Source organism: Fusarium redolens, assembly GCF_020744475.1.
Source record: "Fusarium redolens strain MPI-CAGE-AT-0023 chromosome Unknown BKA55scaffold_9, whole genome shotgun sequence".
In the NCBI taxonomy this organism is placed as follows: domain Eukaryota; kingdom Fungi; phylum Ascomycota; class Sordariomycetes; order Hypocreales; family Nectriaceae; genus Fusarium; species Fusarium redolens.
Window position 1 is genome coordinate 1,130,115 of NW_025763672.1, and position 15,998 is coordinate 1,146,112.

Here is a 15,998-nt window from a genome sequence, read left to right on the forward strand (position 1 = left end):
TTAGTCGAAGGGTAATTGACAGAAAAGTAATAGAGGATGATAGTAGCTACAAGGCAACCGAACAGTGGCTTGCGCGCCTTTAAAGAAAGGAGAAGCAGAGGAGCGACGTTATCTTTTGAGGGGGGGAGAAGGAGAAGAAAGGCTTCGGGGTGTGAGTCGAAGTAAACGTCGGACGTCCAGTGACTTTGTGCCCCGCAGTCGAGGGAGGTGCAGTTGGTGCGGTGCGGTTGCCCCTCCTTCCCGCCCGGGCTTGACTCTCACGGCACCGCTAGAAATCTAGCCCAAAATCCAGGCCCAATGCCCTATCAGCCAATTGAAACAGCGGTTGCTCAGCTGCAAGGAAGTCCGATAACGCGGCAGGGGTCAGTTTTGGGGTTTATGGGGTCCGTGCACCTTCTGTCAAGTGCCCTGGACTTCGGGTGGGTATCCGATTCACGCCCTGTAATCAGCACACAGCGGCAGCTGGCACCTATTTCAGTCGGCGCCGGAATAACGCCAACCTCCGACAAAAAAGTCCAGTCGAGGGGCACTGGAGCTTCACAGCTCAGGTTCTGTCTGCGTACGGTAGCCTGCTGGTAGAATTTCCTGACTCCATCCCCACGTTGACGAAGCCGCCTTTTACCGTCAACGTTACCAATAGCTGCAACTATGGCTTCCATGTTCGAGCAGCCCCGAAATGGCACCCTTTTCTTGGGTGGCCAGAAGATCTCAGGTTCTGATATTAGAGACCAGAATGGTATGTCTGTCTATATCTTGTCCCGCCTTTTGCTACATGTTAGGGGGAAGTGGGGGAGACATGAGCCTTTGGTATTGGATTTCAAATAGGGACAACATGCTAATAGACCTTCAGTCCTCGCTACACAGGCAATCGCAAATGTTGTCAAGAGTTCTTTCGGTCCCAGCGGCCTCGACAAGATGATGGTGGACGATATTGGTGTATGCAACCTAGCCCTCCTCGTTCCGCGCTCGACTATATCTCACACTTTATACTAGGATGTTACTGTTACCAACGACGGTGCCACCATTCTCAGCCTCCTCGATGTCGAGCACCCCGCCGGCAAGATTCTCGTTGACCTTGCGCAACAACAAGATAAGGAAGTCGGTGACGGTACCACCTCTGTCGTTCTGATCGCTGCCGAGTTGCTACGTCGCGGAAACGAACTCATGAAGAACCGGATACACCCTACCACTATCATTACGGGATACCGACTTGCCCTGCGAGAAGCCATTAAGTACCTTAACGAGAATGTTAGCATCAAGGTTGACGAACTCGGCCGTGAATCCCTCCTTAGCATTGCCAAGACCTCCATGTCCAGCAAGATCATTGGGGCCGACTCGGATTTCTTCGCCGACATGGTTGTAGATGCTATGCAGGCTGTCAAGTCTACAAACAACCGAAACGAGACAAAGTACCCTGTTAAGGCTGTCAACATCCTCAAGGCCCACGGAAAGAGCACACTCGAGTCTGTCCTGGTTAAGGGATACGCCCTGAACTGCACTGTCGCCTCGCAAGCCATGCCCACACGGATTCAGGATGCCAAGATTGCTGTTTTGGACATGAACCTGCAAAAGGAGCGCATGAAGCTTGGTGTTCAGATCACGGTTGACGACCCTCAACAGCTTGAGCAGATCCGAGCCCGCGAGTCTGGCATGATTCTCGAGCGAGTAGAGATGATCCTGAAGGCTGGTGCCAACGTCATTCTCACAACAAAGGGTATTGACGATCTGGTGCTTAAGACTTTTGTTGAGAAGGGTGCTATGGGTGTGCGAAGATGTAAGAAGGAGGATCTTCGACGAATTGCCCGAGCAACCGGTGCTACCATGCTCAGCACACTTTCTGACCTTAACGGTGACGAGAAGTTCGATCCCTCTTATCTAGGATACGCCGAGGAGGTTGTCCAGGAGCGCATCTCTGACGATGAGTGCATTCTGGTCAAGGGAACCAAGGCTCACTCGTCTGCTTCTTGCATTCTCCGTGGACCTAACGACTTCACCCTCGACGAGATGGAGCGATCAGTCCACGACTCACTGTGCGCTGTTAAGCGAACTCTTGAGAGTGGCAGCATCGTTCCCGGTGGCGGTGCCGTTGAGACCGCCCTCCACATCTACCTCGAGGAGTTTGCCGGTACCGTCGGCTCCCGAGAACAGCTCGCTATTGGCGAGTTTGCTCAGTCTCTTCTTGTTATTCCCAAGACCCTGGCTGTTAACGCTGCCAAGGACGCCGCAGAGCTCACTGCCCAGCTTCGATCAAGGCACGCTCTGTCACAGCGCATTGCTGAGGGTGACGGCAGCGAGGATGAGAAGACCATTGCAAAGAAGAAGGGTTATAAGAACTACGGTCTTGACCTCGCCAAGGGCAAGGTTGTTGACGAGATTAAGATGGGTGTGCTTGAGCCCAGCCTCAGCAAGGTCCGACAGCTCAAGAGTGCCGTTGAGGCCTGCATCAGCATCATGCGTATCGATACCCTGATCAAGTTGGACCCTGAGCAGAGGGAGGATGATGGACATGGACATTAAGATGAAATGTAATGAGTTCGGATTGTCAGGTATAGAATCAAAAGCTTGGGTGTCCGTTCATGACTGAATGTTTTATACTCATGATGTTGTGTGATATCAGACGTGTTATGGTGCAGGGTGCATATAAATGTACTGGTATGTAGATTCAAGTAGATAAAAGTGATTACGTTTTGTCAAGTCTGCTGGAAACTTTGTTTTTACTACGCCGCCCCTTGCTTCACTCGTTATCAACTTTGTAGTATGCCGGGTGTTATGCAAATAAAGTTACGTTAGTCATCAGCTACAATTCTCGATTTGACAGGGCTGAGGAGCCTCTTTTGACTAACGTCAGAATGCGACCTCAAAGTTGGATTGTTTTGTCCAGTTCACAGTATAGATATTCTGGTGATGGATATGAGTGATGCTCTCAAACTTCACATACTCAAATCGCTTCAAAATAAACGCAATGAAATTCAATTAGTACAACACCTCGCACACGAGATGCATCTTGCACACACTCTCCCGCTCTTATCTTCTCCTCAACCCCTCTCTTTGAGCCTGTCGACTGAGAATTTTCCTAGGACGTTTTATTTTTATACAAATGGACAGAAAGGCCACGTCTAAGAAACAGCAAACTTGCGCCCACCCAGGGGCCTCGGTATGGGCATGCGTCGAGTGTTGTGTGTTGTGGTCCGCCCGCCAGTCTAATGCGCTCCCACTCCCATCTCCCCTTTCCTTCGTTTCTCCGTTATAAAAGGTATACTCTTACATGGTCCGCTTAACCGACGACCAGCTTGCCATCCTCGGGGAAATCGTACTCAGGAATCTCGAGGTTGAGAGGGGCAGGACCCTTCCTTATTCGGCCGGAGATATCGTAGTGAGAACCGTGGCAAGGGCAGAACCAACCGCCGTAGTCACCGGCCTCGCCAATGGGGACACAACCCAAGTGGGTGCAGACACCTGAGGAGTCGTTAATATAGAGGTTCAAATGTTGTACCAGTTGTCCCAATTACGTACCCAACATGATAAGCCACTCAGGGTTCTTGACACGGGCGCTGTCCTCCTCGGGATCTCGGAGAGCAGAGATGTTGACCTTGTTTGCCTGGTCGATCTCGTCCTGGGTTCGGTGTCGGATGAAGACGGGCTTGCCTCGCCACTTGATGATAACCTGAAGAACCGTTCAGCAATGTTGCCGCATTGTGCTTGACCATATTCCGACTCACGTTCTTGCCCTCGGGGATGGAGCTCAGGTCAACCTCAACCTTGGCCATGGCCAGAACGTCGGCGGAAGCAGACATGTTGACCAGGAACTCTGTCATTCCATCGTCAGTAACCATCAATTGACCATCCCGGACATCATGCCAACAAGTTACAACACCAATTGCAACCCAATGGCAAGACACCGATCCTTGAGCCGGATTTCAACCCACCCTGAACTGTGCTCTTGGCTCCAGCAGCACTGACGGCACCGAGAGCACCGACCATGAAGTACGAGTAGAGCTTGTTCTTTGTCTCGCCGCCGGAGGAGACATATTTTCCGAAGTCGGGAATCTGAGCGCCCTTGCTCTCACCCTGGAACTTGAAAGGGCTGGAGTATCCGGAGGCGGACGCGCTGTCGGTTCGAACGGCAGTGGTGCTGAGGGCGCGCACAGCAGGGACGGCGGGCTTTGCAGCCGTGCGCAAGCAGAGACGAGAAGCGGTCGCGAGGGTCGCCATCGTGAGGGATCGTGGGGTGTGGCGGTTGCGAGGGTGAGGTCGTCGAAGGGAAGGTTTGAGGTCTTTTCCTTGGTGGTAATCGGCTGATGATGCTTTGCCGAAAGTTTTGGCTACAAAATGTGGCCTCAGGCTGCCAGATCCAGTTGAGCTCGGAAATTGAAGGCTCGCCATTGGCCCGGTCACTTTCGGGTGGGGTTTCCGGTCTATCCCGGGCATCTGGGTTCCTTTCTTGCCTCTACAGCACTCACCTTGATAATGACTACGAAGATGAATATCAGTCATTGTGACGCAAAAATACATTCAGATACGCAATAAGTTCGATTTACAATCAACTCAGTATATCGCCGCACATTATTGACAACAGTCACCACTCAATGGACTCATATTCAACATCTCTATGACTTCATGGCTCCTGACCAATCATCTTTGACCCGTTCGTCCTTAATATCTAGCAACCAACCAACATCCATGTAAAGACAAGTCCATGAGAGCCAGCACAACATAACTCATTAATCTATGAGAACCATCTCAATGCATTCTCCTCAACTCCTCAATCAAGTTGCGCATATCCTCGATACTTGGTCCAAGGCCTTCGCAAACCAGCTCTTGCTTCCCTTCGTCCATATCCAAGAATCTCTCAACCATCTCCCCGTCTATAAATCGAAAAGGTCCCTCACTCTCCCGGTTTTCGTTGCGGAAGGAACGCCATAGCTTAAATTCGACGCTCCCTGGTACATGAATGTACTCTTCCATCTTTGATTGGAACGTCATAAGCAGGTCCTGGTACTGAGGTGCAATATCGCCATAAAGATACAACGAACCCTCAGCCTATTTCCTGTTAGTTAATGTCTTACGTTTAAATGCAGTTTCTACTTACCGAAGCGAGGAAGGCTCGTGGATGGACAATGCCGTTCTCCGCCGGCGGGACATGAAGTTTTCGAATACGGTTGATCTGCTCACCAATATTCATTTCGCTCGTAATCTCCAGGCGGCTTCGGTCTTGCTCTGTCGGGGCATCCACGTTTCGTTGCAGGACAACGAGATTGCCTTTTGAATCAGCTTCCAACCACCTTTCTCCCTCAATATGACAGACCGAGGTGGCCCATAGAGGCTCGAAGTGACGTGCCCGTTCTTCTAACTTGGCCTTATTGCCATCTTGTGGGGGGATGAATTCAACCAAAGATAGTGACTGCATCAAATCAACCACACCAATCATGTTGCCGGATATATCGAGATCCACAGGCATGGCAGCTGGACGATAAGCAGCGAGCTTCTGGAGTGAGCCGGAACTGCTTGTCTCTTGCAAGAAACTATAGACCACAACAGTCTTGGACAGTCCAGCAACGATGTTGTCATCAATCATACCTAAACAGCGGCAAGGGCCCTTCAAGCTGTGAGAGACAATCTGGTGCACCTGACGGTTTGAATCAACTCCGAGGACCAGGATACGGCCGGCTGTACCATTTGGGTTTTCCACCCCATCACTGATGAAGCTTGTACCAACAATAAATCTCTCGACATGGTTGCCGCCAACATCGGGGAGCTCAGCCCGAATGACACATTCGACAATCTCGAGGCTGCTTGAAGCATTCAATGGGAAAGGTGATCCAAGCTCCTTGAAGACAATCTCATCGACGAGTCTAAATGAACTCGACACAACCTCTTCATTAGCGACTAACTCCTTCTTGATGCAGCCTAGACCAAAAGCTTTCAGTCCTGGAGAGTAAGCCACTCGTCTGACAGTCTCGTTGACAGGGAGAGCCTTCACGTGCGTAAGTCTCTCCTTATCAACATGGCAGATTCGGATATGCTGGTCTGTAGACAAAATCACGGAATCTGGGAAGGCGTGGGAATCAAAGGGTGCAACAAATGTGGCATCATCGGCGGTTGTGGCAGAGAATATGATCCGTCCCTCGGAGCTATAGATGAGACTTGCATGCTCAGTCGTCACAAAGACGTTCGATGTACCATCCTGTTGCGGGAGTATATGTAGGCGAGCTGGGTTGCTGCCTAAAGTCACGCTTTTGCGACCAGAGACACTGAAGCCCTTGGTAGATACGTTGAACGTAACCACATTACCATCTTCCATGGCGACCAAAAGTGTAGGCCCCGATATGTCAGGGGGGTGTAGTTGGACAAGTGCAATGTCTCTTGGGACTGTAGCACTATCCTCAGTTTGTCTCATGGACTCTCCATGGAGTGGCTTCAAGGAAGCCATATCAATCAACGATATTTGTCCAGAAGACCACCAGCCGACTACACCAAGATCTGGTGGATCCCGAGCAGCATGTATGCATGATATTTGATCAGCTTGTGAGCCTGAGTTCTGGCTTTGTTGAATATTGGCAGCAAGGTTCTGCAAGAGATTCAATGACACAAGAGATGTTCCATCGACTGACAGCAATGCCCACTTGCTATTTGCTGATGCTCTTGTGATTGATTTGCCGCTTGGAACGTCCCATTTACTGGTTATCGTGCCGCCTTCGGGATCGAGTAAGACGACTGAGTGAGGAGTAATCTGGAGTAACTGTCCGTTTGGAAGATTTGAAGCCAGAAGGGTCTCAGTATCGAGCGACATGCCCTGGAAAGAGTATATCTCTTCAATTCCGCCTTCAGGGTCGAAACTGAGAACTCTTGTCTCGGTGATCGCTGAGACGACCAGGGTATCTACCAGGTCAGACCCGTATGAACGAAGAGTAAACAGGCCCCTGGTTCCCTCTAGCTCGTCAAGAACACCTCTATCTTCAAGACCGACACCACTTCGAATACTTCGAAGGCTTCCATCGCGGTAGGCACCACAGCCTGCCACTATTCTTGACTGTCCAGACGAAAAGGCATTGCCAGCTTGAGCATCGCCTTCTCGGTTGCCCATATCCATGATAGAAAAATCAAGAATTGGCGCATTGTTTGAAAAGGACTGGACCAGCGTGACAGTGGTGCTTTCAACATCAATCTGATAAAGCTGCGAGTCGCCGTGGTGTGAAGCCACAAATAAGGTACCATCCCCAAGATAAACCAGATTGGACGCCCTGGATGTGATGGCTGGTGAGCGACCAATCTTGAGAGGCTCCAATGTCATGCCGGTCACAACAACACCAGTGGTTTCCAGGTTTGTGTCAATCGTCAATAGATCGAGTCGTCCATAGTCATCAGCTAACAAGTAATGTGTGCCATCGTACTCGGCCCAAGCCACAAATATCCGTGGGTCCTGAAGAGCCGAAGATACACTTCTGTGTGTCAGGCCATCAAAGTAAGTAAGGAGAGTTTCTCCAATGACTAGAAGGCCACCTAAATGTGCCTTTGCTCCTTCGGTATTGCGCACGTGGTAACGCTTCTCCTCATCCAGTGGAACAGGAATGAGCATTGAGGCGTATGGGTCAGGAATGACGACGTCGAGCTCTCTGTCTTTATGAGGGTCAAACTTGGAAACGGTATTCCCTTTGTCATCGTGGGTTAACCTATATATGACCAATCGAGCTTCTTCTTGCTCCAACTGCGTCTTGTATAAAAAGGCAATGGTCGGGTGACCGGTCCGGCTGTGGATGAAAGTGCTTGCTTTCATGAAGAGTTCTGTGAGTCTGACCTGGTCGAGTCGTTCCAGCTTGTTGGTAGAGCCCTTGCGTATGGGGAGTTTGAAAACATTCAGCACTCCTTCCCACAGGTGCATGGCTAGGAATCGTCCAGTCGGATCAACTAGACATTTGTTCTGACTCGACGAATGTCGCATGTATGGCTCTGCCAGGTCTTCGATAACGCGTTCGATGGTCTCCAGTTGCTTTGTTAACGGGTTCCACACCAGGTTGAAGTAATGCAGTCTGTCAGTCCCGATAAACAATAGATCGGTCTCTGATCCTTTGGGTCGTAAACACTGTAGCATCGCTATTGTTCCGTGGATGAGTTTCGTCTGTAGGCACACGAGGCCCTCTTCTGTGAGGCGCCATATTTCGAGTCGGTTCGCCTTCCTGTGAAGCCTCAATCAGCATTTGCTCGAGGCGTCATCGAAGGCGTTGGAGCTCTTACGCCACGACCAAGTCATCTATGTCTGGAGAGAGCACATTCGCCCGAAGGGCATGGCGTATACTTGTAGCGCGATGGATGGGTGCGACGTATGCCATATTGTCTTGTTCGTTAAGGAGGTCGCAGGTATGTAAAGGAGAAGCAAGGTAACGGTGTTTGCCTCCACTCTCGATGAGAGTTATCGAGGTTCAAAAGCTCTATGCAACACTGCTTGTCTCCAGGTCCAGGTGCGTCACTAGCCCCCGGAGTTAGTGCGGATTACAGCGGTCCAGTGGGGTTCCTTAGGTTCCTGGGTTCTGAAATGGATTTGAGATGCATGTATGCCGTTTAGTGGGGCATAAACACTTACACCCCATGTAAGAAGCAGGTAAGGGGAGACAAGAAAATATAACATGATCCTAACTGACAAAAAGACTTGGGTAAGTTTAGTATAGACCCAATAAGTCTTTGGACTAATCCTTTTTGACACACTCATTCAAGGTCTGAGGTTTTCTTGCTCCCTTGGGCCCGGGATGAGATGTCAGCCTACAATTATAAGCTTACCATCTTTATCTGGAAGAAGTAATATTTATATTACGAAAGCCACATCAAGCGACTTATCTTTGTGTTATTACCTATGTTATATCCTAAAGATCAGTCAGTGATGAAACGTGCGCTATCCATGAGGCCATTGTTGCCCTCCTCCATCGCACCTTCTGCACCCAGTCCCTACCTACCGCAACAAACATGAACAACCTTAAGGAGCCTGGAGGAAGGAGTTGGTCAAGACGAGTCCACGGAATTCTCATGGGACCCAATACTTAGACTCTAATAACCATGCACAACTGAACTTGAACTCTCTCTTTACGATATCTTACTTATCATCTAATGTGCCTTGTTCCTCAGCATGAGTTCGACTACAACCTCAACTGCCAGAAGTCGAGAGGTCGTCGACTATGCTCTTGAGAACCAATGCTTCTGCAATCATCAAGGTCCCCCATATCGATTTCGAGATATTGTCAGACAGCTTCGAGAAACCGCGGAACCAGCAAAAGCTGATGGGCTAATTGACCAGCCTGATCTCACTGCAACACCGTTACCTCGTACGAAGATCGTATTAGAGCCGTTTCTCGATGATGAGAGCTACAAAATTCCCATAGATCCAGAGGTCTCGGCTTCTTCCGTGTTCAGATTCCTTGGTCAAACAAAAAGCTTTCGACTCCCACCGGAAATAATAGATACAGGGTATGACCTGCAAAAGGAAATGTCACAATATCTGCAAGATATCCAAATTGCAAGCTCTTGCAACATCCTGACCCAATGGCTACCTTTGAGCTATGTAAGTACTGAGAAAGACGAAGGCCTTGGGTTTCCATCCACCGTCTCACGATGGCAAACATTAGCCCTGCGTGAATTGGAGGGCGATGAGCCTACATTTGCGGAACATGGCCTTGCTTCGTTCTATGCCCAGCAGACATCAAATCAGGGTTGCACGCCAGACCAAATCAGACAAATATTCTCTTTAGATAAAGTGAGTCAACTTGTGTCAGCTCAGGATTTCGTCTTATGTCGTTAGCATTGCCGTACAAACTTAAAGCCAGTGTCTCCTCCACTTTCTCCTGCCTCCGACTTAGACGAACCATTTATGTCAAACACAGAGCATATGGTGATCGATCTGACCTCGGAACCGAGCAGCCCAATCAATCCTGTAGTTGAGGAGTTGGAATGGAATGTGCAACATGGCTTTGTGGACTCTGAGCCTACTGCGCCCTCAACTATGCCCAGCTCTCCCCCGACAGCCAAGGCAGCTTTCTTATGCAACACGTCAAAGAAGCCTTTAGCTCTCAAATTTGATGTCCCAATGCTGCCATCTAGCACTGTCACGAGTCCAGTACGGAATGATCTTGCAGAAACTTTGGCACACCATCTCCTGCATTCTGACGAAGCACACCAATCTCCAGTCGAGCACGGAGGATATTTCGAAGAAGCATTACAGTCCATCTTAGATGAGAAACACCGCCAGGCAAATCAACAATTGGAACAGGAACGGCTGAACCCAGAAGACGCCTTATTACGATTGCGGATACCAGCAGTCGATTTCCAGATACCTGACCCTGAATGGAAATTGCATTTGTCAAATCCGCAAGATCACCTTGAATGGCTGCAACAATCGCTTCCCAGAACCTTTCATCTGACCTGCTACAGGGAGCTAAGTCGCCTTGAGGCGTCACTTAAATGGACACCGATCCCTCATGAAAGTGGCCGACTTCCATTGACTGAGGCAGCAATTCAATTGGGACCTATTACGAGAGAAATGCTAGCCCTAAAGCCTCACCAACTATGCAGTCGCAACTACGTGGTTTCGCGAAAGGAACTAATGGTGCTCCAAATTCTGAATGATGAAGAGATGGAACAAGAAGTCGACTCTGTTGCGGTGTCGTCCTCATCAACCTGTCGCAGGAATCAGGACAGCTCGATGGCTGCTTCTCAACCTCAGAAGTCCCATGTTGCACCGTCTTTAAAGGAATTGATAGGCTCCCGACGACACGGGTCAGGAAACAAGTCTGATTGCGAGAGGGAGAATCTGTTGTTGAAGGCCGCTGACTCAAGTGCAGCCAGCACTTTGTTGTCTGGTTTCATACAGCTTCGACAACCGAAAAGGCCGAAGAAAGGGAGCAGCTCCTCTCAAGTTTCGGCAGCCTCAAAAGCCATGCCATCCATGACTGGTGCTACAATGCTACCCGTGATTCAAGAAGAGGTCCAGAGCGAGCTGCAAGACGCTCCTGTTCCCAATTTCGACATTCCCCTGGAGACTTGTCGGTACATCGTCTCTTTGAACTTGAGTCGCAGTACTCTCTCTTATCTGGAGAAATTCTGGCCACAAGCTGGACTCATCGATCGAGACTTCTCACAGTACAACACAATTGCTTGGTTTCCTGGCTCGGCTCAAAGAAAGGAAATCGTGTCATCTTTGGCGTTTGAGGCTGATATATCTATAAGCCCTGGTGCCGGCCTCATCTTGACTACGATACTAAAAGTGAAACAGAAACCTCTTCCTGGATCAACTACTCTTACACCCTTTCGTGAAAGAGTCAGACGAGTGAGCGAGAAATACGAATCTTTATTTATATTGGTGTCGGAATCGAATCCACTTGGTGAATATGTCGGGTCACCGACTCCCTCCGATATATCTGGATATGCCGATTTCGTACGTTTCACGACAAGTCTTCAAGCAGACATATCAACATATCTAGTTTCAGGCTCCGATGAAACACTTTCAAAGTGGGCATTATCGATCATGTCTCGCTATTCCTCATCGGCTCATCAATTCGGGCATTTCCTTGACTTTCGTGATGGTGCATGGGACTTATTCCTCCGCCGTGCTGGTCTTAATATCAGCGCGGCGCAAATAATAGCAGGTCTGCTGGTATCCGAATACGACCAAGGCGGACTGGCGAGCTTTTTGAGTATGAGGGCAGAAGAAAGAGTTTCCAAATATGGCCAAATCATGGGAGGCAGGAGAATACTGAATAATGTTTCGAGAATCTTGGACCGAGAGTGGGTGTAAGTCGGCTACCACGGACCATGTACGGAGTAACTGGACCACAATGTTTCTGTACTTTATGATGGGTTACCTACATTTCAGACCTATCTTCTAACACCAATCTCGGATTTGTCGATATAAGACCAAGCAACAAGAGATGCACCCGAGTGCGCAGGTAACGGTGTGTTACAGATCACAATGAGCATCTTCAAGCAATATCACATCGCAGCACAACAGACTTATGCCCACCGAGCTCAGTGAGATCGCTTCTATTGCCCTATGTGCATACTCATGCTTACCGTCTACGCTTCTACGTCTAATCATGCATCTCAAACACTATTCAAGTTGGGTCAGGTACCCTCAAATGTTCAAAATCGTTCAACAGACCTCCCACATTGGTCGCGGTAGCGTTCGTAAAGGCAAAGCGCCCTGTGACGTCTTTAGACCAACATAGACGACTCGGCGCGTCGGATTCGCAAGATTAACGGAGCGAGATTGGATGCCGTAGTAGTCAGATATGGTATGTGTGAGCCAGCGCCTAGATTGTCAGTAACGTACGATATCTTTGATATTGATACTCACTTGAAGGCGGCGCTTTCATCGGTGCCGAACGAGTCAAATAGCATGCCCGAGTCGACTGTCTCCTGTGACACTTCACGGTGCGCATGCTTCCATGTTGCCTTCTTCTCTCTAAGCTCCCTCATGGCGCCGTTCCTACCGACGAACACGATCTCCTCATCGTCCGAGTCCATCTGCTCAGCCGCACTGTCATCATCTTCATCAGCAGCAGCGACAGCTGAAGTTTCGGCCATGGCCTGCTGACTAGCGAGATATTGTCGCACAGGCTCTTCCAGAGATCGCACCCAAGTGCGCACAACGGGACTGCGCTTGGTGGCTTCGCGCAGATCACGAGGAACCTCACCAGCTCCGAGACCGGTAGCGCTGCCTGCCTTGAGTTGCTGCTTCTTGCGTTCGGCAAGCAGACGGGCTGTCTTATCTTCAACCTGTTTGCGCACGCCGCGGTCCCAGAATTGAGCAAGCTGGTAAGGTACTCGGTGGATTGGGTGAGTAGGATGGACTTCGTAATCGGAAGGCAGAGGCGGCTGAGCGTTCGGAACGTGCATCAAGCGGTCTAACATAGTGAGGCCAACGATCAGTATGCTGCTGCGCAACAGGAAGCAGGTCCGAGTTCGGAGTGCTTCCTTATCAATGATAAAGCCATACCATTCTCCCAGCGACGTCGCTGGCGACTGCCCTCCTTGCCCTTCAAAACCAATTCGCGCTTTCGCTGGCTATCTCTCCTAGAAGGTGGTCGTCTCAGGGTCGATATCGGGGCTTCATGTTCATCAAAGTTGACATTGCGCTCGGGAGAGTTGGCTTTGGCCTTGACAGCTTCATCTAGAGGGATTGCAAGAGGAGTGCCAGTTCCACGGGCGATCGGAGAAACACTGAGAGATTGAAGAGCCGAAACAGTCCAAGCATCGATATCAATGCTCCCATTCTTGACTGGCGTAGGAGGCGACTGAACTTGCACAGCCGCCAGCGGAGGATTTGTCGCCGTTGGAGTAGGAGTATTTGTGGCCGACTGCTGTTCGGGTGGCGGGACGGAACTGTAGATAGCCATGATGATAAGACTCGCGGGGTGGTCGTTGACGATAGAGTACGATAAGGATAAGGTTAAGGATGAGAGTGATTGAAACTCTTGACGATGCCTTAAGACAAAGACTCAAGGTCTGATAGGGAGAAGAAGGAATCTTTAGGTTCTAGGTCTTGAGATGAAAGAAGGAAGGAGAAATGGCTCCGGCAATGGAGAAAGGACAGAAAGGATGGAGATGGTGGTTTAATTGATCGACGGCATTGGATTGGATGCTACAGGGCAGCTCTAGACCCCGCCTCCTGTCTCAAACCTCATACGGGAATTGATAGGAACCATGAATGACACACGGTGATTCATTCAACTTGATTAGATAGAAGCGACCAATCATAGCTCGACCGCATCCCACAGGGGGCAAGCCAGCGACTCCCAGTTCCGCATTTGCAGGCGATGCGAGTCACCCGTCGCCCGCGGAAGCGGGGGGTCATTTAGGGCCATGATAGGGCCCAGGCACCAGGCCTCTTCTACCTACCTAAGGTAGGTATTCGGTCATGAGAGACTGATGATGCTGAGAATGACCGCTACTCAAGACTTCATTGGTAGAATACAATATCTCAACGTTTGCTTGAAGTAACATGGTTTCATCCTAATCAGCTGGCTCGGTATTTGATATTACTCTTTATCTCGCGTAGGGAGTAGACAGACAAGGAATGCTATCGACAAGCACCCTCTCGATCTTGGGACGGGCTGACTTCGAGTCATCAAGGCCCCCACACATACCTTGCGGCGTAATAACTTCAATGAGTCAAACTCGGACGTCTCGGCTGAGAAGAAGAAGAAGAAAATGTACAATTCTAAAAAGTATGCAATCCTAGGTAATCACTAAACACCAATAAAATACCTCAAATAATTATGGTATATCACATGCTCGCTGGTGACCCTGAACTCGTCTTGTTGTCTAAGGTTAGAAAGTGAATTCCTCAGTGCTCGGTGGTGGCGTCGTATGTCTTGTGAGGGTTGCCAATACCGCCGGGTTTTAACAACGGTTGGCTCTCCCGCTGGATAGCACGCTCTTCTCTCTCTTGGATATCGTGCAGGTCCTCCTCCGTTTCCGCGTATCTCTCTGGGTGACCGGTGAAGGGTCCTGGAAGACCGCGCTCCCAGCCCTCAGAGTAGGTCCTGCTGCCTGGCGGGGGCCTTCGGGGTGTGCTTGAGTATTGCACAGGTGAGTGTGGTGCGCTGTCGATGTGGCCGTTGCCATGGCCGCCATGCTGCCGCGCCATGTATTCGTAATAAACACCCATGAAGAGGACTGATCCCTGCATAGATGCAGTGATCAAGTAAATGAACCATGTGCTCCATCCTTCCCAGCCCAGACGGGCAAAAAGGCTTCCTGCGAATAGGAAACCACCAGGCGTCTGGATGCACATCATGGGGATGCTCAGACTGCCTACATGTTTTAAGTGGTAGGTCATCCAGATCTGAGGCACGTACTGGATAGCAGCCAGAACTGTGGCCATGATTCCCAGGAAGTTGGCCCAGAAAACGAGATGATCGGGCATAGCAATGAAAAAGACACCCGTCAAAATAACCACAATGAGGCCGTGAAGGACACAGAGTAGTCCGACCATGACAGCGGTCTGCCATCTAGGTGCGTCTCCGCGGAGGTCCTCTGGAGGAACATTGGCTTCTCTATATCGAAAGAAGATGAGGAAAAGGACAAGACTGTTCAAATGTTAGTGGAGGAAGCAAATCGAGTTGGGTGTGGAGGCTAACATGAGGCTGAAGCAAACCCATTGAGCGCCTAGCTGAGCAACGCCGAGCAGACCGGCGGCGCACTCAAATCTACCGAGCTCTTTGCAGCATCCTATGGCAGCACGAGACGGTGGGACAGTAAGGATATTGGCGAAACCGGCAGTAGCGGAAGTGGTTCCAAGCAATACAAAGTAAGGTGAGATGCCTTCGGAGGTGCCTCGGGAGATAATGCGATAATGCTGAGGGAGGTAGGACACGAGAATGCCGAGCAAGAGTACGCTACAATATCAAGGTTAATAACAAGAACACACGCCGTCAAATTTAGAGAGAGGTTGCACAGCCATACATAGAAACGACAAGCTCAAGATACGAGGGCGTCTTAAGCCGATCGCATTGGTCGTCTTTTGGGGCAAAAACGTCCATGGTGGATATAAGATGAAGTGCGCGAAGGTATAATAATACGGCCGCGCAGCTTCGGGAGAGGATGAAGAAGGAGTCGTCCCAGCAGGTGTCGCAAGAGAGAGAGAGGCTCACGAGAAGCCTGGCAGGCACGAGAAAATGTTCACAAGTAATCACGAGATCAGACGAAGGAGCGCCAGGGTCCAGTTGTCTGTCGTCAAAGAGGTTTGCCCAGCTTAGCTTTGGACTGGTTTTGGGCACGGGCTCGTGCGGAGAGAAATGATAGAAGGTCGGGCGCCCTGCGTTGCCGGGGAGTGACGTATGATGGGTTATTTTAGTCGGTGTCTTTGCTGTTTGTGTTTCGCGGGGAGGGGCAGCGTTGTAGAAGAGACTCAAGAGAGCGTAGCGCAGCGCAGCTGGAGCGGAATACCGAGCGAGTCGGTACTGACCGATAGTCGACGATACGAGGATATGAATTGCCCTTTTTGGCCAGCTGAA

General features: G+C 50.1%; 6 protein-coding genes across 6 annotated transcripts; 2 read left to right on the forward strand and 4 right to left on the reverse strand.

Annotated features, from left to right (window-relative positions):
* The first annotated feature begins 561 nt into the window (after positions 1-561).
* Positions 562-2,694, forward strand: BKA55DRAFT_570236 (chaperonin Cpn60/TCP-1 family). Its single transcript, XM_046192990.1, has 3 exons — positions 562-736; positions 851-936; positions 994-2,694. The coding sequence occupies exons 1-3, from the start codon at positions 649-651 to the stop codon at positions 2,515-2,517; spliced, it is 1,698 nt and encodes a 565-aa protein (XP_046048678.1). The 5' UTR covers positions 562-648; the 3' UTR covers positions 2,518-2,694.
* A 580-nt stretch (positions 2,695-3,274) lies between these two features.
* BKA55DRAFT_513814 (Rieske [2Fe-2S] iron-sulfur domain-containing protein) lies at positions 3,275-4,212 on the reverse strand (the record flags this gene model as incomplete). Its single annotated transcript, XM_046187933.1, has 4 exons — positions 3,275-3,456; positions 3,514-3,664; positions 3,720-3,808; positions 3,927-4,212. The coding sequence occupies 4 exons, from the start codon at positions 4,210-4,212 to the stop codon at positions 3,275-3,277; spliced, it is 708 nt and encodes a 235-aa protein (XP_046048679.1).
* A 243-nt stretch (positions 4,213-4,455) lies between these two features.
* Positions 4,456-8,541, reverse strand: BKA55DRAFT_570244 (mono-functional DNA-alkylating methyl methanesulfonate N-term-domain-containing protein). The gene is made up of 3 exons (XM_046192991.1): positions 8,233-8,541; positions 5,090-8,174; positions 4,456-5,040 (listed from the first exon to the last, which is right to left on the reverse strand). The coding sequence occupies exons 1-3, from the start codon at positions 8,325-8,327 to the stop codon at positions 4,741-4,743; spliced, it is 3,480 nt and encodes a 1,159-aa protein (XP_046048680.1). The 5' UTR covers positions 8,328-8,541; the 3' UTR covers positions 4,456-4,740.
* Positions 8,542-9,115: 574 nt separating this feature from the next.
* Positions 9,116-11,776, forward strand: BKA55DRAFT_513518 (uncharacterized protein; the record flags this gene model as incomplete). The annotated part of the gene is made up of 2 exons (XM_046187903.1): positions 9,116-9,739; positions 9,785-11,776. 2 exons carry the CDS (start codon positions 9,116-9,118, stop codon positions 11,774-11,776), a joined length of 2,616 nt encoding a protein of 871 aa, XP_046048681.1.
* A 354-nt stretch (positions 11,777-12,130) lies between these two features.
* Positions 12,131-13,376, reverse strand: BKA55DRAFT_690995 (R3H-associated N-terminal domain-containing protein; the record flags this gene model as incomplete). The annotated part of the gene is made up of 3 exons (XM_046199593.1): positions 12,131-12,290; positions 12,335-12,884; positions 12,977-13,376. The coding sequence occupies 3 exons, from the start codon at positions 13,374-13,376 to the stop codon at positions 12,131-12,133; spliced, it is 1,110 nt and encodes a 369-aa protein (XP_046048682.1).
* A 950-nt stretch (positions 13,377-14,326) lies between these two features.
* BKA55DRAFT_513474 (uncharacterized protein) lies at positions 14,327-15,524 on the reverse strand (the record flags this gene model as incomplete). The annotated part of the gene is made up of 3 exons (XM_046187895.1): positions 14,327-15,071; positions 15,123-15,380; positions 15,448-15,524. 3 exons carry the CDS (start codon positions 15,522-15,524, stop codon positions 14,327-14,329), a joined length of 1,080 nt encoding a protein of 359 aa, XP_046048683.1.
* Positions 15,525-15,998: the final 474 nt, after the last annotated feature.